General features: G+C 38.5%; 1 protein-coding gene across 2 annotated transcripts; it reads right to left on the bottom strand.

The window, feature by feature from the left end:
- Nucleotides 1-685: 685 nt before the first annotated feature.
- On the bottom strand, nucleotides 686-21663 carry TTC5 (tetratricopeptide repeat domain 5). 2 transcript variants are annotated; one of them, XM_070468935.1, is made up of 10 exons: nucleotides 21505-21658; nucleotides 18338-18470; nucleotides 17220-17431; nucleotides 16711-16861; nucleotides 15378-15469; nucleotides 12660-12716; nucleotides 11940-12086; nucleotides 11555-11769; nucleotides 8202-8346; nucleotides 686-5458 (listed from the first exon to the last, which is right to left on the bottom strand). In XM_070468935.1, exons 1-10 carry the CDS (start codon nucleotides 21553-21555, stop codon nucleotides 5339-5341), a joined length of 1323 nt encoding a protein of 440 aa, XP_070325036.1. In that variant the 5' UTR covers nucleotides 21556-21658; the 3' UTR covers nucleotides 686-5338. The 2 variants fall into 2 exon arrangements, with proteins under 2 accessions (XP_070325036.1, XP_070325037.1); XM_070468936.1 differs by lacking the exon at nucleotides 8202-8346 and having other exon boundaries at nucleotides 21505-21663.
- Nucleotides 21664-23264: the final 1601 nt, after the last annotated feature.

Below are 23264 nucleotides of genomic sequence, written 5' to 3'. Positions count from 1 at the left end.
CTTTTCCAATGAGTCAGCTTCTCACATGAGGTGACCAAAATACTGGAGCTTCAGTTTCAGCACCAACCCTTCCAGTGAGTGTTCAGGGTTTATTACTACATAAAACATGCAAAATATTACTACATAAGACTTTGCATAAGGTCTAATTTATATAATAAATCCCTTGTCCCATAACTCATAAAGGTTCTGCTCGCGTGACTGAACCATAACTGATACATTCCATCCTCCTAGTTCCTAATTCTGACCTCCATGCCCCTCATTTTCTGATAAAGAATAGCACAATTTCCCCCTATCTCTCTGAAAGGCTGGAGACCTACTGGAACTAAAAGAAGACAATTACCAGAGCAGAAGCCCTGTTTCAAAGGCTCTTCAAGCCAAAAGAATAGTTTCAACATCATTATTATTCAGCATACAAGGTGTTAACACCCTCGATATTAATCTTATTTGCCTAATCCACTGTCTGTCCAGTCAGCCAGCCATTTGTTAATGAGTCAGGCAATGTCTAACACAGAGATGTATATAGTAATGTCTAGAACTTAAAGGTAAGTGTAAGTTAGTGGCTTTCCTTTTAAGAGTTCAAATCATATAATCAAGAAATCATAATATAATATGTGCCATATAATTATAGATTGTACCAAGTGCTGTATCATTTCCTAAACATATCTCCCTCAAATTTTTTAATACATTTTCTTCAGTCTTGGATGCATTCTTTTGCATTTTACATCAAACTTATAAGTAGCTAACAAGTATTTTATTAAAAGATCCTCAACATCACAAATAAAAGAATGCAAATTTAAAACAATGAAATGTCATGTTGCCTGCTGAATATAAAAACTATATACCAGCTCATGAATAGGCACTCTTATAACAGGAGAAAAAAAGATATTCTGAAGATAAAAATAAAAACTAACAGAAAAAATAGACAAAAAATGACAAAAAACAAAGTCAAGTTCTTTGAAAACCTGTAAGAGACAAAAGGCTGAAGGAGAAATAAGTTACAAATAAACAATACCAGTAGAGAAAAAGGAAACAAAATGACAGATACCATGGAGAATAAACAAATAAGGAATATATTACAAACATTTAGGAGAGTAGATTTGGAGACTTAAATAAACAACTAGAAAATACAAAATATCAAGACTAAATCAAGAGAAAGCTTGAATAATTCAAAAAAAATTAAATAATTTAAATCAGAAGTTAGTCTTTCTATAAAGAAAATGCCAGGTGCTGATGTCTTTACAGGCAAGTTCTACAAAGAAAAAGACAAAGTGATTTTACATAAACTTCTCACATATAGGAGAAATACTGTTTATTCATTACATGAGGCTAGCATAACTTTCATACCAAAACTAAACTATAACAGATTAAGAAATAGTATACTTATAAACTAATAGCACTTGTGACCCTAAATATCACCCATGTGAATCCAGCAGTGTTAAAAAAAAAAAAATCTTACCAACAAAGGTTTGTACCAAAAAGGCAAGTTCGGTTTATTAATCAAAAGCAGAGAATGCTAATCCACCACACTAAGGGATTAAAAGAAAAAAAAAACAATCTGCTATGTCAATAAATGCAGAAAAAGCATTAGATAAAATATAATCTGGCATGCTGCAGTCCATGGGGTTGCAGTCAGACACAACTTAGCAACCAAACAACAGTAATAAAAATATAATACCTTTTCATGATAAAAACTCAAATAGGCTCGAAGTCTAAGATCAAGTATATGTAAAAACCATATAACAAACATTTAATATTGAAATTTTGAAAATATTCCCGTTAAGTATAGGACTGCTTGCAATCATCACTTGTATTCAACATATTAGAGATCTTAACTACTGCAGAAAACAGAACAAAATAAAAAGTAAAGGGGCTGAGAAGACGCAAAACAGTTGTTATTTACAGGAAACCAAAGGAACCAACACATTATTAGAGAGTTCTAAAAAGTCACAGCCACAAAAAATATATATATAAAATAGTCAATTTTACATCCCTTCTCAAGTACAGTTAGAAAATGTCATTTTACAAATTATACCATTCATAATAGCATAAAAAACTATGAAGTATCTAGGAAAAAAATTCTAATAAAAGATATATAGGGCTTTCCCAGAGAAAGTATACAATTATATCAAAAGACACTGAAGAAGACTTAAATAAATGAAGAAAATCATGGAAAAGAAGATTCAGTTGTTATAAACATGTCTATTCTTCCTAAATTGATCTATAAATTCAATGCAATCCCAAGCAAAATCCCAGAGGAATTTTTCATGAAAATTTAGATCCTAAAATATAAATGGGCTCATTGGTTAAGGACAACATGGCTCACTGTTACTCTGATTGGATACTGACTTTTATGGTATGGTATGTGTTTTATGGTACATGTTCTATACCGTAACACAATATGGTACTGGTATAGAAAAAAAGAAATAGATCAGAAAAGATCAGAAAGAGAAAGCTCAGAAACAGACCTACAGACTATATATGAAAATTTAAGACAGACTAGGCTTTAAAGATCAGTGGGTAAAGGACTGATCTTTAAGAAAAGGTGTTGGACCAATCAATTACTCATTGGGAAAAAAATTATATACTTACATCACAACATAAGGAAAGATCATAATAAAAAGAAAGGGACAAAGTGATAAAAATTCATAAAAACAATAGAGAGGAAATGTTTTGATGACTTCAGGATAGGCAAGGACTTATTAAAATACAAATAGTGCTAATCATAAAAGAATATATTAATAAATTCAATAATGCAGAAATTAAGAATTCTGTTCAACAAAAGATCCAATATAGAGTTAAAAACAAGCTAAAAATTCTTAGGTGTTTGCAGCACATAAAATGACAAGAGATCAGTACAGGAGATAAGTAAATCCTACAAATCAATTTGAAATCCAATGTACAAGTGGGCAAAGACACAAATAGGCATTTTACCATGAAAAAGTATATGAAAGGATGCTCAAAGCCATTAATAGTGAGAGAAATGCACATTAAGGCCACAGGGAAATATTCAAATTTCCTATATTTGTGAAGCCTAAAACATAACGAGGAACCAAACAGAAATGGGGATGCAGAAGACTCATTAGGAACATTTATCCACTGCCAGCAGAGATATAAACTGGTATAACCACTTTGAAAACATTTGATATTTCTCCAAAAAAGCTGACTACATGTAACTCCATGATCCAGCAATTCTACCCTTGTGCCAGTACTCTGAAACAATGGTTCTCACATATTGGTATGCATCAGAACTCTTTGAGAACCATTGCTATAAAAGAAAGTCCTGTACTTACTCATCAGGACACATAAAGAATACTAATAATGTACTGCCTTAATAGCAAAAAAAAAAAAAAAAAAAGAAATCCAATATCCTTTAACAATAGAATGAATACATTGTGGCATAATCAAACAATGAGACATTTATCTGTAAAAACAAGATGAGATCATGAGTGGACATTTCTAATTACTCTTTAAACTGTACATATATATTTTGTATACTCAACTGTACATTTATTTCGTCGTTAAATCTTTTAAGTTCCACTTCTATCACCTACTGGCCATCTTTCTATTGTCTGGCCCAACACAGATATGCCACCTTGTCTCAGAACTTGAATAAAAGGGGCAGTTATTAGATCTCCTCTCTTCCCAGATGGCTCACCAGGTAAAGAATACACCTGCAATGCAGGAGACGTAGGAGACACAGGCTCAATCCTTGGGTCAGGAAGATCCCCTGGAGAAGGAAATGGCAACCCACTCCAGTATTCTTGCCTGGAGCAGAGCAGCTACAGACCACGGGATCACAGAAGAGTCGGACACAACTTAGCAACTAAACAACAATTGGATCTCCTCTACTGACTTTAACATACACATCTTACCACCCTCCTCCTTCCCAATCATTCAACCGTTTCTCAAGATATTTTACATTCCCTCAAGTTCCTGATCACTGTTTCAGGACTATACACCTCACAATCAACAATGAGAACTGGATACAAGGCTCCACATGTGGTCTGCCAGACAATGTATTAAAAACACTTTCTGTCTAGCAGAGAAAGTATAGTATATTCTCATTGGTATAGTCTTAAAAAAAAAAAAAGTGTTTTGCAACTATATCATACTAGTTACTCCTACTGACTTTATCTTATCTACTAAATTTCTGAGTAATTTTTCATACATGATGTTGAAGATACAACTTAGAAAATTGCCCTTTTTGGACCAAAAGAATGGACTTTAAATTTTTGTTTTAGATTCAGCCCTTACAACTTCTTAAGACAGACTGACATTTATTCTATCATCCATTCTCTAGGGACTTCTCCATATTTTACATTCTTCATAAACTGAATGAGTCATCAATGATATTCAAGGAGCAAGGACAAAGACCTGAGGCATAGCACTACAAGTCTTCCAAATTAATCTATATCCATTAATGAACTCTCTGGATGTAACCATTCAGCTAGTTAATAATCCTCCCTCATATTTCCCTATTTTCCCACAAGGATATCAAGAAAAACTATTATAAAATATATCACTAGAACCTAAAGGAATTGAACATCTAACTCTCTCGTCTTTCAGCCTAATAACACTGTTAGAACAGTTCTGCTGTCATGTTGGACATGATAAGGACCACTCCTGAGGATGACAGAATAGGGAAATGGAAGAAAGTCGGTTCACAAGGACTTCATGGAACTGCCATTCTTGCCCTGAGCTGCCTATTGCCAGATTTCTTTTAACTGAAAGAAAAATAAACTATTTTGTATAAAGAAAAAAGTGGGGGAGGGTATTGCTCTAATGGATTGAAGTGATCCTAAAACCAAGATTTCAAGCCTGGAGAGAATGAAACAAGCCAAACTACACAGTATTTTTTTTTTCCAAACAAATTTAATTCTGTTCCAGCCCCAAAGAAGGGGAAGGACCTAAATTTTAAAATAAAAATAAAATAAAAATTGCTCAAAAACTAAGTCATTAAAAAAATTAAGCCCCCTCCCTTAACAATAAATACTGAAATGATATATACACATGAGGCTCAGGAAGGAGGCAAGAAGGGGAACCTTGGGGACTCTATCCCATGGCAAGGTCCCAACCCTTCTATTAATTCCACGCTCTTTGCCAAAACATAGAAGAGCAATGAAAGAGGCAGGAGAGATATATCAGGAACATGTGTGGCCCCAGAGAGCTGAAACGTAATAGAAGACACAAGTGTCTTACAGGGCAGAGGAAGGAAAGTTGTCATCTAAAACATCCCCCCAATTCCAGCTGCATTACTAGAAGTGGCTGACGGAGCCGCTGAGTGCCCTGGAGCTTATCTCCTGGTCTCCACTCTCTTTAGCATGCAATCCCAGGAGGGTCATTCACACTGTGGCCTCGAGGCAACCGTGGCAGCAGCCTGGCTGCTGGAGCCCTGAGGCTTCCCATTCACCACCAGCAGGAGGGGCGTCTCCACACGAACACTGGAAAAGGAATAGTCCTGGAAAAGACAAATGTACAGAGACTAATTACAGATCCTAGGATGGAAGAAACTCCAGCACAGGGATACAGCATCTTGACTTTCTTCCCCTCCTTTCTACCTTCTTCAGTAGATACACCCCTTACCTCCATCTCACATTAAACAAACATGAGCTTACATAAGGTATGCAATTTTCCCAAAGTTTTCAATCCTCAAAAGGAATATCTGGGGCAGGTAGATTGCCAGTACTGTCATTACAAGAAGGGGACAAGTGGATATATGTACATATATAACTGATACACTTTGCTGTACACCCAAAACTAACACAGCATTGTAAATCAACTATACTCCAATACAAATTTAAAAAAAAGGGGGGGTGGACAATTCTCTAATTCAAAAAGGACAGGATCCTGGCAATGCCCAACAAAACGAGTCCCACTGGCTCTACAAAATCTGCCCTTTCCACAGTGTTTATCAACAATTATAACTAAATACACACAGTGGTCAATCCAGAGCCAATGCAAAGTCCGAGGAACTCTTAATCAAGTGTTTGTTAGGCTATAAATTAATCTGCCAAATATAGATTGACTTCTTTTATACAAGGAGGAATTAACAGAGGTAGGTTTTAAATATTCTCCTAATAACAGAAGATATCAGCTCACTTTATCAGTTCAAATGTACTTTAAGTTGTAAAACATGTTGTTAAAAGATCTTTATCCAAAATATACTGTTCTACTTGGAGTATAAAGGAGGTTTTTTTTAAGTCAAAGTAAAGAGATTCTCATAGAGCAATTTTTTGAAACATCCTAACAGGAACATGAGCAAGAGACCTCCCCCCCCAACCAAAAAAAAATTTATAAAGGATTATAAATAGTCAGTAAACATATTAATACAATTTTCAACCTCACCAATAATCAAGAAACCAAAGCCAAAGAATACTGATGCTATCCTTTTCATGAAAAATCAGCAAACAGTTTTTCAAAGATTTCTACACGTAAGTGCAAAGAAATATAACTACATTCACTGTTAGTATTAACCGGTAGAACCTTCCAAAAACTAGTTTGGCAGAATATATCAAAAGTCATAGACCGCATAAGCTTTGAAACTAAGATTTTACCTTAGAAACTCACTTTATTTCTTTAGTCAATTAATTAAACTTATGTAATAATCATGGATATGAGCAGTAAATAAATAAAAATATTTACTACAGTACTTTTAGAACAAAGAAAAATTGTAAATAATCTAGATCTGGGGTTAGCAAATTTTTTTGTAAAAAGTCAAATAGTAAATATTTTAGGCTTTGTGGGTCATATGGTCTCTGTCCCAAAGCTGTCCAACACTGACACTGTAGTGTAAAAGCAGCTACATGCGTGCTCAGTCGTGTCTGACTCTGTGACCCCACGGACTGTAGCCCACCAGGCTCCTCTGTCCATGGGATTTCCCTGGCAAGAATACTGGAGTGGGTTGCCATGCCCTCCTCCAGGGGATCTTCCAAACTCAGGGATCAAACTGAAACTCCTCCATTTCCTGCAATGGCAGGCAGATTCTTTAACCACTGAGCCACTTGGGAAATCCCCAAAGTAGCCACAGATAACAGTAAACAAATGAGCATATTTTGTTTCAAAAAAATTTAATTACAAACACTGAAATTTTAATTTCCTGTAATTTTCACGTACCATAAATTATTATTCTTTCCATTGTTTTCATTTAAACATATAGAAACCATTTTGGGCTCACAAGTCATATAGAAACAGGCAGTGAGCCAGCTTTGGTCAATCAGCCATAATTTGCTGACCCTAGATCGAAACGGTTTGAAAAAGTGGTTCAACACCTACTCAGTAGAGTTTTATGAGGATTAAACGAGCCAAAGCAGGCAGTAAAACTATAAACAGAGTGTCTACAGTCAGTTAAGTGTTCAGTAAATTTTTACTATCCTCATCATCATCAGCTCCTCTGTCTTAACTCAAAACAAAGTTGTAGAATATGGAAAGCCAAAGGAAATGTTCACAAACGTCTGCATATAATATTCCACTCATAATTTAAAATATACATACAAATGTGTATATATTTTAATGAAAAGAAGAGACTACAGGTTTACATACCAAACTGTTAACAGCAATAACATATGAATGAGAATATTTCAGTCTATTTTTTAAATTTTACTTTTATTGAAATAATTGGCATATAACATTATGTAAGTGGAAGGTATACAATGCAATGTGTTAATTTGATATATTTATATAGTGCAATGTGATTACCACCACTGTATTAGCTAACACTTCTATCATGTCACATAATTACGATTTCTTTTTTAAGGTGGGAACAATTAAGGTCTAATCTCTTGGCAACTTTGAAGTTTATAATGCCACATTGTTGTCTATAATCACTATGCTATGCATTAGGTCTCCAGAACTTATTTATCTACTGGTTGCAAGCTTGTATCCTTAAACAAAACCTCCCCAATTCCACCATCTACTGTTTTCACAAGTACAGTTTTTTCAGATTCCACATGTGATATCATAGGTAATTTTCTTTCTCTGTTCAGTCCATTTTTAAAATTCTCTTTACCAGTAGTTTTTTAGTTAAAAAAAAAAAATCTAGCTTTTAGTAAAAAATAATTACATATATGTGTGTAGATATAGGATATCATACCACACATACACACACATATTGCATTACCTTACATATATATTTTTTATAAGAGGTAAACTTAGTCCCACTTTGAGAGCCTATGAGCTGAGAAAGAATCCTAGCCATCACTCACCTTTCCCTTGTGCTGAATTCGGTGAAGACGAAGGTTAGGCTCAGGGATGGCTACAGAGTCCCCAATGAGTACTCCCCAGCTCTGCACCATATTATACACCATAACTGCATAGCAAGGTCCGTCTGAATCTACCAGGCCAAATGTACTGCCAGGTTAAGATGGGTTAAGAGGGAGGGACAGGGTGGGAAAAAAAGGAGTGAGCAGCACAGAAAAGCAGACAGTGACTTTAATAATACCAGCAAAATAAACAAATGCTTTCATAGTTACTTCCTTAGAAATCCTACAGCAGGTACCATCATTCACTATGTACACCTGAGGGCTCATTTGTCTTAGATATATATCTTTAAAAAACATCCATAAGACTCATCAATCTGTCACTTTCCCAAGAACCTGGGAAACAGGAACACTGAAGACTTCAACGAATATTAATAATGAATGAGCTCAAAATGTTACAGCAGAACAGTATTCCTGCTCTGCCAATTTAACTATCACAATATCAAACTCTCTAACCATCACTGTCAATTTACTTAATTCCACAAACTTTCACTGAATACCAATCTGGTGTCAGCCACTGTGCTTAGCAGTGAGACATCAATCCAGCTATAAGTGACTTGATTAGTCTAGTGGATGTCAGGCAATTAAACCATCACTTACAATACAACTGCAAAAGGTTCCAGAATAGCTCTTTTCTTGTGCTGAATTCAGTGAAGCCAAAGGTTGGGCTGTGGGAGCCCAGAGGAGAAATGTCTAAATCAATGGAAAGCCAGGAAGGTTTCCGTTTAGACGAGACCCTCAAACTGAATCTTAAGGAATGAAAAACTACCTGGGTTAAAACAGGAAAATTAATCCTCAGTGGAAATAAAAAACCTCTACAGGGAAGGGAATAGGGCTTGACAAGAAAGGAACATGAGAGAACTTGCTGAGGTGGCGGTATTGCTCTCTATAGGAGTCCGGGTTATATGAGAATATCCATTAGTCAAAACTTAGGAATGAAAAAAAAAAAAAAACTTAGGAATGTACACTAAGATTTTCACATTTCATTGTATGCAAATTTTACATAAAAAGAAGAAAACTATAAACAAATACTGAACTCTAGTTAATGATTGCATGTTGAACGCATACTAATGTCTACAATTACTTTGAAATGCACCAAAAATAAGATATCAACAGATGAATAAGGGAATAGACAGATATGTGATAAACTAAGTATAATAAAATATGAATAGTACAATATAAGTACACAAATGTTCACTGTAAAATTCTTTCAATTTTGCTGTGTGTTTGAAAAATTTTATAATAGAATGTTGGGGGGGGGAATGTAATCTCCATCAAGAAGCAGCAAAAAGATTATCCAGGTACAATAATTGTGTGTAAAGACACAGAGGCATGAAAACGGCTGTTCTGAAACCTACAAAATAATCCTAAAATTGGAATAAAATGTACAAGAGGAAAAATGACAGAAGACAGTAGACAGGGAAAAAAATCATAAAGGACTCTGTGTGTTAAACTAAGGAGTTAAAACTTTATCCCAAAAGTTACACAATACCAGTAAGAGATTTTAAATAAGAACCAGCAATGGTCAAATCTGTATCTGGGGCATATTTCTCCGCGCTGTGGAACACTGGAGAGAAAACAGGGAATAGGGAGACTTGTCTGGAGAAGTGCTGAGACTGAATTAAATTAGCAGACACAAAGAAGTAGGGACTAAAAGGTATATTCTATTAGTCTTGGCGATTGCCTCAAGGCAAGAGAATGGAGAAGTTTATAACAACTTCCAGAAGTCTTAATTAAGTGACTGACTAGAGGTAATACCATTGATTGACAAAGAATTCAGGGAGGTGAAGCAGATTGACAGAGAAAGATGACATAAGTAACTTTGAACATAATGAGTTAGAGATTTTATCAAAGCCCAGAGGCAGGTAAATACAGGAATCCAAAACTTGGAATTGAGGCTTGGGCTGGAGCTGGACCTGTGAGCATAGAGGAGGCAGCCAAAGCCTTTGGGTTTATATGACATCACCAAATGAGATGACCTATAAAAGAGACGGTGAGGAATCAGTGCTCAAGCTCACTTGGCACTCGAATTCACAGTAAACACTGCAATCAAGCACAGCATCCTCTCCTGGTGAAAAAGCCTCAGAATCCTTCTAAACAGTAAGCCATACAGCCACTGCCAAGTGATCAAAGTTGGCATCTAGTTGCCATCCTGGCAGAGAAAGAGGAAAGAAAGAAAAACAGAGCCTACCTCTGTTTTTAGAGGTAGACTTTTAGAAATTAAGTCTACTTAAGAGGTAGACTTAACATTTAGAAATTAGGCAGAAAAGAGAAACCAAAGAGTAGCAAAATATTTGTTCTGGGGTCCCTAAACCTACCTTTGCTTATACTTCTTCCTCATTCCTCTTAACTCTAAGGTCTGCTATAGTAACTAAACATTTCTCAACTATCTTCCTGTTCTTCAATTCTTCAAACATGTACACCACGAAAATGCCAAGGAGGAAAATCAGGCATACAGTGGGAGCTGTATTTTAGTTTGAATGAAGCAGAAGGAATGTGAAAGGCAATAGTGACAGAGAAGTCAGAATGCTCAGGAGCCATGTAATAGAAGCTACTTGATCAAACACCGGTGATCCCAGAAACAAAAGTGTTTCAGCAGAAAACAGAAAAAGGAAACCAGTCAATCAGGGATTGGGAAGTGAGCAAAGGACCAAGGAAAGATGGCACTGACTGAACCCTCATTTTTCAAAAGTTAAAATTTTCTAAATGAATATTCTTAACTCATTTCCTCTGCTCAACTATAAGAACCCTTCACTTGGCTGTGTTACATTTTTTTTAACTCCCAACAACACATATAAGCAGATGCTCAATAACAAATGTTGCTTAATATTCAGATGTGGAATAACATCTGAGAGAATCTCTCCAACAGGCCTTAAACTCAAACTCAAAGCTCACCTTCCAGAACCACTTAGGCATACCTAAGCCCAAACAGGATTTAGAATTCTTTCTCCTACTTCTATAATCATGAAAACACAAAGAGGTAGGAGAATTATAAGGTTTCCATCTTATAAAAAGATTTCCTATCTTATAAAAAAACATGTAGCTGTCAAATTTCAGCTTCAGATGGAAGAGTCGACAGAACACCAAACTCAGGGAAAAAATGGGTGGTAACAGATTCTACAGAGAGACTGTCAGACATCACTTAGATAATACAATGTCTCTTGGCACAGTCACAGAAGGTAAAGAGAATTCACTGATCTCTGACCACTAACGATTATCTTCAAGTTTCAGAGAAAGGCCAGGAAATGAGAGCAACTAATTTAAAAGGATAAAAAAGAGAACAGGCAAGAGGAACTCACAAGGGGACTTTCTCCTCCGTGGTAAGGCTGAACACCACCTTTCCCAGGACCACAGCTCCACTATTTACCCCAGGCCGCAGCGCACTCAGGGGCTTGCGCTCCAGAGTCACCTTCTGCCCCGAGGCTGACTGATAGCGCCCATCACCACAAGGGCCTAGGTGGGCTGGGCGCAAGTTCCCCAGCATGCTCTGTAACTTTTTGGTCTTCACCTTTCCCTGCAGAGGAAAAGGAAACAGGTAAGAAGCTGGAAACGAATCACCCTCCCTGAGAGTCTAGTCCTCCCCACCACCTACCCACCTCTATAGGGTCACTACTACCGAGGCCTACTATTTTATTGACCTATGGCAGAATAAAAAAGTAGGGCTCAATCTTCAGACATCTTTACCTTGCTCTCAAGGAGGCTGGTTAATCTAGTCAGGAAATCCAGGAGCTGTTGCTCTCGTTGCCAGGGCTCTGGCCAGGCAGGGTCCAGTGCTGCAGCCCGAGAGAAGCCCTCCAGGGCCTCACCATAATTCTCCTCATATTTATGTAACTGCACAAAAAGTAACAAAAACCCTCCCAATTATGTTTAACACAAACTATGCAGAAGTGGGCTAGCACAGTGGGCTAGGAATCTAGAGAAATAAACTGTTTTCCTGTTCCCAACTGTTTTCCTACTCTACAAACACTCCCAGTTGTTTTCCTGTTCTACAAATGAACTGCATGAAGAGCTGGTAACACCTTATATCCTTTTTCCTGGCCAAGGTGATCACAACCTCAAAGGTGAAATCATTTCAAAGAAGCCAAACTCTAAAACAGTTAAGTTGCATACACTGGGTGATTCTATTTTTATGTTTATAATGAACATTTCAGGAAAGTCTTGTAAACTGTGCCCCACCATCCTCTATTCACCCTCCCACCAACTCAGCCCCCTATCCTCTCCCCCCGGATACTTTAGTCAAACTAAGCAAGCTTTTCCCAGAAATAATTTGGCTTTCCTCTAGCAGTTAGTACTCAACTTTGTCCCTATGAATACTCAGTTATCCTCACAGGCTAAGACCTAGATAGCTTATGTATTTGACTTTCAGATGACCACTCCCCAATATAAATGATAATTTCTTTTTACCGTTGCCCTGTTCAGATGAAGATCAGGATTGCTGGAAGCTGTCCTGTCAACCTTCTCCTATAGTGGAATAAGAAGACCATCAGTGGCTCCTGTCTCAGTCTTAAGGATGGCCATATACAACATGTCCTAAACCTCTTCTCCTTGGAAAAATGTAAGTTTTTGCTTGTCAAATTGTTTCCTATACCCACACTATTATACAGTAAATGCTTGTGTGGAACATATTACACAGTCCCTGAAACCTCAAGGATGTAAGGGCTTTGTATATGCATGGAACTTCAAAATATGATTATAATTTACCCATGTAATAGTATAAAGACAGAAGCAATCAATATGTGACTAATATCTGATAAAAAATTTTAATTAATGAGATGTTAATATAAATGAAGAAAATCTAGAAAAACAAATGATGCTGATTTAACGCATTTCCTCTGACCACGAGTCCAGCTTCAGACACAAACAGAATCATGTTACTACATCTAAGCCCCCTTAAAACACACAGAGAAAGCCAAATTCTGATTTGCTACTTTAAATAGATGGCCAGAAACCATAAGGCAGTACAGACTGCCATATCTGCAGCTATCTTCGTGGCTTTGATCACTTTATTTTTTTTTTATTCTATTCACTGCCTGGCACACTGCAAAAGCACAAACAACATGAATTAAAATTATTTAAATGACTGGTTCAAATATGTTTTAAAATGTAGGTCTGATGAAGAAATTAAAAGTTAAAAGCAATTATTTAGCAGAAGCCAAATATAAAATTTTAAAGAAGTACATCATATTATACCTTAAAATGTATGCAGTTACCAGATTAAGAAATCAGAGTAAAACAAAATACTTCTGACTAAAAAGTTCCCTGACTGAATAAAAACCAAACCTGCTGTCTACACAGGTTGGGTTGAGTTAAATGTCACTGTTAAGACTACAGTGACATGGAAGCAACCTAGATGCCCATCAGCAGACAAATGGATAAGAAAGCTGTGGTACATATTCACAATGGAATATTACTCAGCCATTAAAAAGAATACATCTGAATGAGTTCTAATGAGATGGATGAAACTGGAGTCCATTATACAGAGTGAAGTAAGCCAGAAAGATAAACACCAATACAGTATACTAACGCATATATATGGAATTTAGAAAGATGGTAACGATAACCCTATATGCAAGACAGAAAAAGAGACACAGATGTATAGAACAGATTTTTGGACTCTATGGGAGAAGGCAAGGGTGGGATGATCTGAGAGAACAGCATCGAAACACGTATATTATCAAGTGTGAAACAGATCGCCAGTCCAGGTTGGATGCATGAGACAAGTACTCGGGGCTGGTGCACTGGGATGACCCAGAGGGCTGGGATGAGGAGGGAGGTGGGAGGGGGGTTCAGGATGGGGAACACATGTAAATCCATGGCTGATTCATGTCAGTGTATGGCAAAAACCACTACAATATTGTAATTAGCCTCCAACTAATAAAAATAAAGGGAAAAAAAAAAAGACTACAGTGAGAAGCACAGTGTGTGAGGAAGTCATCTCTGTCATTTTTCAAAAAGCCAACTTATTACTGCATGTTCCTCTGTCATGAGCGTGGTCCTACCAGGTGAGCTGCAGTCATCAGCACAGAGGCAACAGAAAGAGCATGGTGTACACATCTGTCCCCACAGCTTCTGGGTACGGCTGCACCAGAGTACACCAGGGCAAAGCCAAACAAATAGCATGAGAAATGTACTTTTTAAGAAATTAACTTATTTGAGTTGAGATATTTTTGAAATATAAAAATTGGTTGTATATTTTAAAGCTATAATTCTTGGAGACATTCTGTGATTAAAATTTTGACTGTGCTTATTAAAAATGGTTATCTATGTTTCACAATTCAGTCTTCTGAAATATAAACTTTCTGTGGGATGGTAAAAAAGGACAGAAAAAAGAACAGTCTAAACTGCTAACATGAACATACAGTAGCTATATTCCTTAGTCTGCCACTCAGCGCAAAATAAATAACAGTAAGTTAAAAAGCAAGTCTCTATGTCAAGAGAAAACAAAAACGGGTGAATACGGAGTCTAAATAAAAAGTACTCAGGAGGCCAATGTAAACCTTGTTAACCATGAACATTCATGCACTCAAAGCCTGAAGGAAACCCCCCAAGTGGATATTAATATAAACAGCCTGAAAACCTAAGGCAAAGCATAAGCTCCAGTGAATTAATCCCTAGGATATAATGTAGAATGGATTACATGCTATTTTCTATTTTAACCTGTGGGAAATCCAGATTCATACTATTCAATGGTTAACCTGGGTTACTGTTTAATTTATACTTATGTAGAAGAGTTTTAATTTTTTTTAAAAATATGTATATATGTTAATAAACGTTATTTTAACATATACTTTTTTCCCATTCAAAAAGATGAACATATTGGGGTGGGCTCTGTGATTTGGTTACACATGCCTATATAAGAAATCTAAAAAAAAAAAAAAAAGAAATCTAGACAGCTCAAATAGCTACCTCGCACTGAGGCACACTCTGCAAGTGATTGCTAATACTCAAGTTATAGGAAGAAATACCTCACTTCTGCAGGACTGGCTTCACAAAACCACACTCATCAGGTGCCAGCAAACACTCCCCATGCTGCTGGCTAAAATGCCACAAAGAAGACTGAACAACATTTTTGCCTCTGTTGCTGCCTCTACATATCCAGCCTGGGTAACCATAAATACTTACTGCTTGGGCATAAGCACTGAGGGCTTGCTGGGAGATCTTAGGGTTCTGGCCAGTATTGAAGTAAAGAGAAAGGTAGGCATTCCCCAGAATATCTGAAAGAGAAATACAGATTTCTGGTTCTGCGTGTAAGGAGCTTAAAGTCACCACTCTATCCTAACAAGTAAAAAGCTGAACAGACTAAAAAATCCACAACTTCTCTTGGATGCATAATAAAGGGGACATTACAGGCAAACCACTTCTCCAAAATCAGACAGACAGAGGTGAATACAGGGAGTTATTGCTTAGCAGAAACTCAGGAGCTACCACACCAACAGTGCTAGGGCAGGAAAACCTAAACTGAAATTGATGAATTCTGGAGCCTCACTGTGGATAAGCCTGGGAGTTAAAAACTCCAGGGGTACCAGTCATAAGGGACCCCCAACAATATTGTAAGATTTACCTCCAAGAACTCAACCAGATTCCCATAGCAAGTATCAAAGAATACCTTCATACTTCTAGCAGAGGCAGGGGACAAAGAAACTTTTTTGAAATATGCCAGAGCACGCCGTTCTTTTTGTTGCTGTTTGCGTGAGTTTTTTTGGCCACACTACGTGGCTTGAGGGATCTCAGTTCCCCAACTAGGGACTGAACCTGGGCCACAGCCGTAAAAGCCTGGGATCCTAACCACTAGGCCACCAGGGAACTCCTGAACACTCCATTCCTGACAAGTGCCCTCAGGAGAAACTAGTTAACCAGAGCCTAACCTGCTAAGGTATTATCAGAAGGTAACTGACCTAAGGAAGGGAAATAACCAACTCTGGCTAGCTCCAGCCTTCCACATGGAAGAAGGGAAATATCCAACTCCAACCAACTCTAGCCATCCTGTGCCTCCTAAGTGGGGGTGGGAGGGCAAAGAAAAAAACTGAGAAACACAGTGATGGATCATCTCAGAACCCAAGTGTTAAGGATAACTATTTTGGTCACCCTCCAAAGTCTGTATGAAAGGCCCCACATCTGAAACAAACCAGTGATGACACTATACTCAGGGTATACCCAAAATTCCTCTGGGATAAAGAGGCAAACACAAACCCAAAGGAGAAACAACAGGAAATTGCACAAAAGCCCTGCTTTCCTTATAGGGAAACATAAGCCTCCTCTCTTCAATGGACAGGTCCAAGAGGTACTAGAATAGTGGTTCATCAAAATACCTTTCGGGCTCCTTCAAAGCAAAGATGCCCTGGCTTCACACTTAAGAGTCAGACTCAACAGATGGGCTCCAGATGACCCTGGTGTGCAGCCACGGTTGAGAACCACTGCTCTAGAAACCTGCTGGAGATCTTTTGAAAGCACTCACACCAGGAGCGGCCATCAAGGATGTCCATCTGCACAGCCAACTTAGCCTGTCGGACACTGTCCATGACGTGGCGAGAATGTTCATCTCCGGAGTCGGTCCGCAGCTGGCGAAGCACCATTGACAGGTTTTGAAGGGAGACTTTGTTCTTGCACTGCAAGTGGAGAAGTCATAGACTTAACTTTCATGGTTCTATTTCTCCTTCCCAGATCTATTTTATTTCAGGCTTCTAATTTTTCACCTTAATTCTTACTGCCATCTATATCTACGACTCCCATCTACAAGGATCAACTCGGTTACTTTTCTTCACTTCTCAACTACCTCTGAACCTGGTCCCATCATCTTCTTCCTCATCCAAGTCTGCTCCCCTATCCTCTCTCCCCTCTTCTGATTCTGTCCTCCTAGTTCCCACGCAGTTCTACTCTGGTATTCGTGGCCTAAGGAAACTCACAGAACCAGAGAAATCCCACCCTCCCCATCTGTGTTTTCTGAGGGCAGAGTGGGCAGCTCACATGGGTGAGGGCTCCTGAGAAGCAGGTATGGGCAGCTGCAACATCCCCTTTCTTCCAGTACACCTCACCCAGCTGGTTCCAGGCTTCTACCAGCTTGGGCTCCAGCTTCACAGCCTTTGACAGAAGCTCCTCGGCCTTGGGGCTATAGTCAGGGGTCACATTCAGTGCCTTCCCAGTCAGCATCAGAACCTGTGCATTGCCCTGGACTGAACCTAGGAGGAAGGGAAAAGATAAAGGAAACCCAGATAGTTTTACAGGTGAGACCAGGGTACTTTCAAGGAATCCCTATGCCAGTTCTAGCAATCAAATAACTAAGGAAAATCTTCATGAACAAACAATTTATTGAAAACCTACACATGCAGACTATTATGTTAGAAAACAAGGTAACAAAGAAAGCATTACCCCTACCTTTGAGAGGCTTACAATCTAGTGGAGAGGACAATGTCTATCCACGGATAATTAAAACACAATGAAAAAGAGCATACGGCATACACCCAATGAATGGACTTTACAAAGTGAAAAGGAGAAAAGACAAGACACTCCAGGAAGAAAAATGATGTAAACAAAGACAAAGAAGCAGAAAGGAGAAATACATGTGGCATGTTCATAGGAGGATGGATGGTTCAACCTGAATGAAACAAAAAGCTCCTCTGTAAGTAGGTAGTCAGAGAGAAGGGTAGGGGGAAAAAAGTCAGACAATGAAGACTTGAATAACAAAGGACTGGTTTAGACCACAACCAGTCAAGAGTAGGAATCTTTGAAGACGCAGACAAGAGATGAGATTAAATTCATGAAGCAATTATTTAGAAAGATAATGGCCATGGTCATTATTTAAGTAGATTTGGAAGTAAAAGAAATTAAGAGACAGAAAGGTCAGTTAAGAAGATTACTGCAACAGTAACCAAGCAATAAGTATGCTCTTTCATTTCACAGCCTTTGGAAATGGAGTTCAGGGAATGGAAAGGCTGCCATCCTGCACGGGCACCCTGAGAAGAAATATTCTGTTGTACTAACTTGTAGCAGCCACAAACACGATACCAAAGAGTCTACAGAGAGAGCAAAGTTTCATCTCATTTCAATGAAGAACAGCGGGTTGTGTGTTCTTTTGGGACTCATACCCGCTGCTTCCTCCATCTGCTGCAGGGTCTTCTCCATCTCTTCCCGCACATCTTGTTGCTTCCTCCCTGCATGCTCAACACTATGTGTCTCGAAATAGCACTCTCGAAATGAATACAGCTGGTCCACCAGTTCCTAGGAATATAAGAATGAGACCATTATAAGAATGGGCTCCATTAGTGGAGAGGATACCAGACAAGTAAACTTTGAGACTGGCTAGCCATACCAACTTTTGGCCTAGAAATGCCAATCCTCCACCTCGCCTAGGAATGACACAAGAGGCAGGCTGCAGATAAGGAAGGAAAGTTGTTCAGCCCGCTCTCACACTGTCTCAAGTAAATCCGCACCATGATGACAGTCTCTCCTCTTAGACCCAGCAGAGCTTCCAATATGATTAAGCACTTCACATACCTTAGTCAGGAGAGAGGAAATGCTTTGCACCTTGAGATAAAACAAAGTTAATAAGATCATCCTATCTAGTACTGGTCCCTAAAGTATAAAACTTTGAAATTTACCCTTAAAACTGGACTTCCTAACAATAATAATCCCTTACCCCTGATTTTTCCTATGCCGATATCTGAAAATACGTGACATCTGTGAATATGACAAACACGTGAGAGCCATTCTCTACAACAAACAGGCCAATTTAAGCTTGATAAATTTTGTATTTTTGCAGTTTTTTTTCTTTAGATATTTGTATTTTTTGTTTGTTTAGTTTTTGTCAAGTCATCCTTTGGCTCACTTGCATTCTTTCCAAGTAAATGTTCTCCTTCCTCTTTAAATATCTCTGTTTGAGTCTTCCTGGGACATCAATCAAAGCTTTTCCATTATCTATTCTTTCCTAAAACAAAACAGCAGTAGAAAGGTATAATCCAATCCCACCAAGTCTTACCAATTACCTCTGCATCACATCCCAAATCCATCCACCAGTCTCCATATCACTATGAGTATCTTCAACTAAATAAGCATCATTACTTGCCTGAACTATTTCAATAGCTTCTTACCTGGTCGTCCTGCTTCTACTCTTTCCCATTCTCCTCACTACGCTGAAGTGACCTTACAGAAAGGTAAGGTCATGCCACAAACTAGTTTCCCAATGCAGACAGAATAAAATCCAACTCCTTATTATGACCTAGAAGACTGTAAGATCTGACCTCCCACCATTTATCCTGCCACAGACTTCACTTCTTATCACTGTCCTACACTATTCAAGCTAGGTCCTCAAAATCCATTCTCAATCCTGCCTACACACATGCTGTTCCCTCTGCCTGGACATTCTTTCTCCAGACCTTTGCATGGCTCATCCCTCTTCATTATTTAGGTCTCAGTTCAAACACCAATTTCTCAGACAGGCTTTCCCTGACTACCCAAACTAAAGTAACTCCCTCCTCCACCCCACTGTTAAATCACACTCCTACTTTTCTTCACAGTACTTACTTGGAATTAAAATTCTACCCAAAATGATGAAGTTAGATTATCTCCTTCTGTAACAGTGCTTTTCAAGTTTTATTGTATTATTTCCAGGACCCACCCTACAGAGATTCTGATTGTTAGTGGTTCTAGCAGAACTCAAAATTCTGCATTTTATCAAGCACCCTGCAAGGTAATAAAAATAACCTGTAAAATACACTTTGAGAAAAATCCTTTAATGTATTCCTTCTAACCGAAAATGTCTATAACAATGATATAAAGTTTACCACTATTCCCAAGAATAGCAACACCACCATCCTTTTCCTCTCTCTACTCCATTCTCCCATTCCATCCTTGCAACCTCCCCACCCACCCCCAAGATACCCCAGGTATCCTCTACCTAGACGCTTAGGGCATATACCACAAATAAGATCAGGAAAAGACAGCTCTCAACAAATATTACAACCCATTTCCTTTCATCATGCAGTCAACATAGCTACATATTAAGAATTATAGAGAAGGTCTTATTGTTTGTTTCTATTTGTAATAGAATAGAAAACATACAAGAAATTGGCTTTGTTGGTTTGTTTTGCTACACTTAACATTTTTAATAACTTTTGTCCTGGCAAAAATCAATATATATATTTTGTTAAAATTCCAACAGGTACATGTAAAATATGCAGGTAATACATTCCTCATGATCATCCCAATAACCTCAGAGATAACCACGGCTTAGTTTACCTTTTCAGGTTTTTTCTATACATATACATACATACATACACAATGTTGTAATACAGTGCTAGACTGAGAATCTCTGATTTCAGACAGTCACACTAGGGAAAAGAATTACACCCAAGTCAACCGGATGTAAGGTAAAGCTCACACTCTAAAAGGTGTTATTAGTCTAATCTACTAAAGAAACAAATCTCATCAATGTTTAAACTTTTGCTGTAGAAGCCTTTAAGAAAGTTACAAACCTGTCATAAGTCTAATATTTACATTTCAGGCTGCCTTAGAATACCAAAAATTCAGTTTCTGAGTACATTTCAGGCTGCCTTAGAATACAAAAAACTCAGTTTCTGACATTTTAGAAAAATCTTGGGTTATTAAAAGAAAAGAGTCAAGCAATTAGTTAGCTCCTATCTACCAAGTACAAGACTGTCCCAGTTACCACAGTCAACTGTGAGCTGAGTGGAGTCTGGAGCCTTCTGCATTAGACCCCAAACTGGAATTGTGGAGTACACAAAGAAATCAAAACTGTTAAATTCTAAGGAGAGTAACCAGAATGCACGCGGTGCAAGCCATTACTGTGATTGTTGCCAATTTGAAAGCATGAAAATACTGAAGAAATGGTCTTTGGAGGAATCAAAACTACAAGCAATAGGTAATAGCTCCTGCAGATCTGCCAAACACACGTGTTGCCATTTGTTATGGGTGAATGGGGGGAGGGGTGAATACAACCTCCCAACAACATACAGGAATAAAGTTAGGTGCAATAAATCCTCTTCCCTACAGGGCTGAAATTGACTGCAGTCGGGTCAGCACCACGGGATCTCAACAAAAACTGGCTGCGCCTGTCGCTTGGCCGGGGGACTCGTCTAGCCCGTTGCGGCTGCACCTCCGGGAGTTGTTATAGTAACCACGGGGACGCAAGTAGCGTCGGGTATGTGTCAAGAAATTCGCAGGCAGTGCATAAACTGGGCTCTCTACTTCTTCCCAAGTAACAAAAGCAGATATGTGTTTTAATCTATGGCCCCACCTGCAATTTCTGCAAGACCTCCTTGACTTCTTCCTCTTCAACAGCCATCATTTCCCAGCTTCTCCGCCCCCGACTTAAAACCACAGAGACGCACACCCGTCCCCACGATAGAGCCACAGCGACATCTAGAGCTCTGGAGGCTTACGGCGCCTGAGTGAAAGAGCTGGTTTTCAAGAAAACGCGCCGCTCCGAACGGAACTGTGCCAAGTGGATTTCTCTGGTAGTTCAGACGGTAAAGAATCCGCCTGTAACGCCCATAGCCAGAGGAAATGGTCTGCATTCACTTTCAAATTCAAAAATTTGTCTTTTCCAAGTCCTGCAAACAAAATGTTCTCAGATTAAGTACCTGCGTATTATTGTTTCGTATATTCCTATTTGTTTATACCAAGATTATAATACCCCAGGGAAAAAACAGGCTAAGAAAGTGGGTGCCTCTAAGTTTAAAATTTTGAAGGAAATGTAGTACAGTGGTAAGGTAACTTGCCTGAATGTTTTCCAAACTTTACAGTGATTTTCTATATAGGAGGAATTTTATAATTTTGAAAACACTATCCTAATAAAGCGACTACATTTGGAATGGTATTAAGAAAGCCATCACTAATACACTAATAGTGTGTGTGTGATATGCACGGGCACGCTGGATCCCTGCGTTGTGAGTGTGTGTGTGTGTGTGTGTGTGTGTGTGCGCGCGCGTACGTGTATGGGAAGAGGCTGGTAGGCTAGTCCACGGGGTCAAAGAGTTGGACAGGTCACAAAGAGTTGGACACAGCAGTACACACACGTGTATCAGTACACTAATAGTGTTTATATATTGATAAACTATATCCCAAAGGGTATTTAAGAAACAATTGACTGTGTCTAAAGAGGGAAATAGGGGGACTAAGAGCTGTCTAGGAGAAGAACATTCTTCTCATTGTGTACACTTTTGAATGTTTGTCATGTAAATGTATTACCTAATGAAAAACAAACAAAATTTAAAAAAAAAAAAAAAAGGATTTGCTTCCACCTAGACTATCTCTGCCAGCCGGGACTATCAAGATTGCCGGAAGAAATATCAATAACCTCAGATATGCAGATGACACCACCCTTATGGCAGAAAGTGGAGAGGAACTAAAAAGCCTCTTGATGAAAGTGAAAGAGGAGAGTGAAAAAGTTGGCTTAAAGCTTAACATTCAGAAAATTAAGATCATGGCATCTCGTCCCATCAGCTCATGGGAAATAGATGGGGAGACAGTGGAAACAGTGTCAGACTTTATTTTTGGGGGCTCCAAAATCACTGCAGATAGTGACTGCAGCCATGAAATTAAAAGATTCCTTGGAAGGAAAGTTATGACCAACCTAGATAGAATGCTGACAAAGGTCCGTCTGGTCAAGGCTATGGTTTTTCCAGTGGTCATATATGGATGTGAGAGCTGGGCTGTGAAGAAAGCTGAGCGCCGAAAAATTAATGTTTTTGAACTATGGTGTTGGAGAAGACTCTTGAAAGTCCCTTGGACTGCAAGGAGATCCAACCAGTCCATCCTGAAGATCAGTCCTGGGTGTTCATTGCAAGGACTAATGTTGAAGCTGAAACTCCAATATTTTGGCCACCTCATGCGAAGAGTTGACTCGTTGGAAAAGACCCTGATGCTGGGAAAGATTGAGGGCAGGAGAAGGAGACAACAGAGGATGAGATGGCTGGATGGCATCACTGACTCGATGGGCATGAGTCTGAGTAAACTCCGGGAGTTTGTGATGGACAGGGAGGCCTGGCGTGCTGC

Source organism: Odocoileus virginianus, chromosome 6 (genome assembly GCF_023699985.2).
Source record: "Odocoileus virginianus isolate 20LAN1187 ecotype Illinois chromosome 6, Ovbor_1.2, whole genome shotgun sequence".
NCBI classification, from domain to species: Eukaryota; Metazoa; Chordata; class Mammalia; order Artiodactyla; family Cervidae; genus Odocoileus; species Odocoileus virginianus.
This window is presented reverse-complemented; position numbering and strand designations above follow the sequence as displayed.

Coding starts and splice junctions, on each gene's coding strand:
- TTC5 (XM_070468935.1), bottom strand. CDS start 21,555: ATGATGGCTGTTGAAGAGGAAGAAGTCAAGGAGGTCTTGCAGAAATTG. Junction 12,087..12,659: donor TTCATCTGAACAGGGCAACG/GTAAAAAGAAAT, acceptor CTTTTTGTGCAG/TTACATAAATATGAGGAGAA. Junction 11,770..11,939: donor CCAGCCTCCTTGAGAGCAAG/GTAAAGATGTCT, acceptor TTTCCTCTGCAG/GGAAAGGTGAAGACCAAAAA.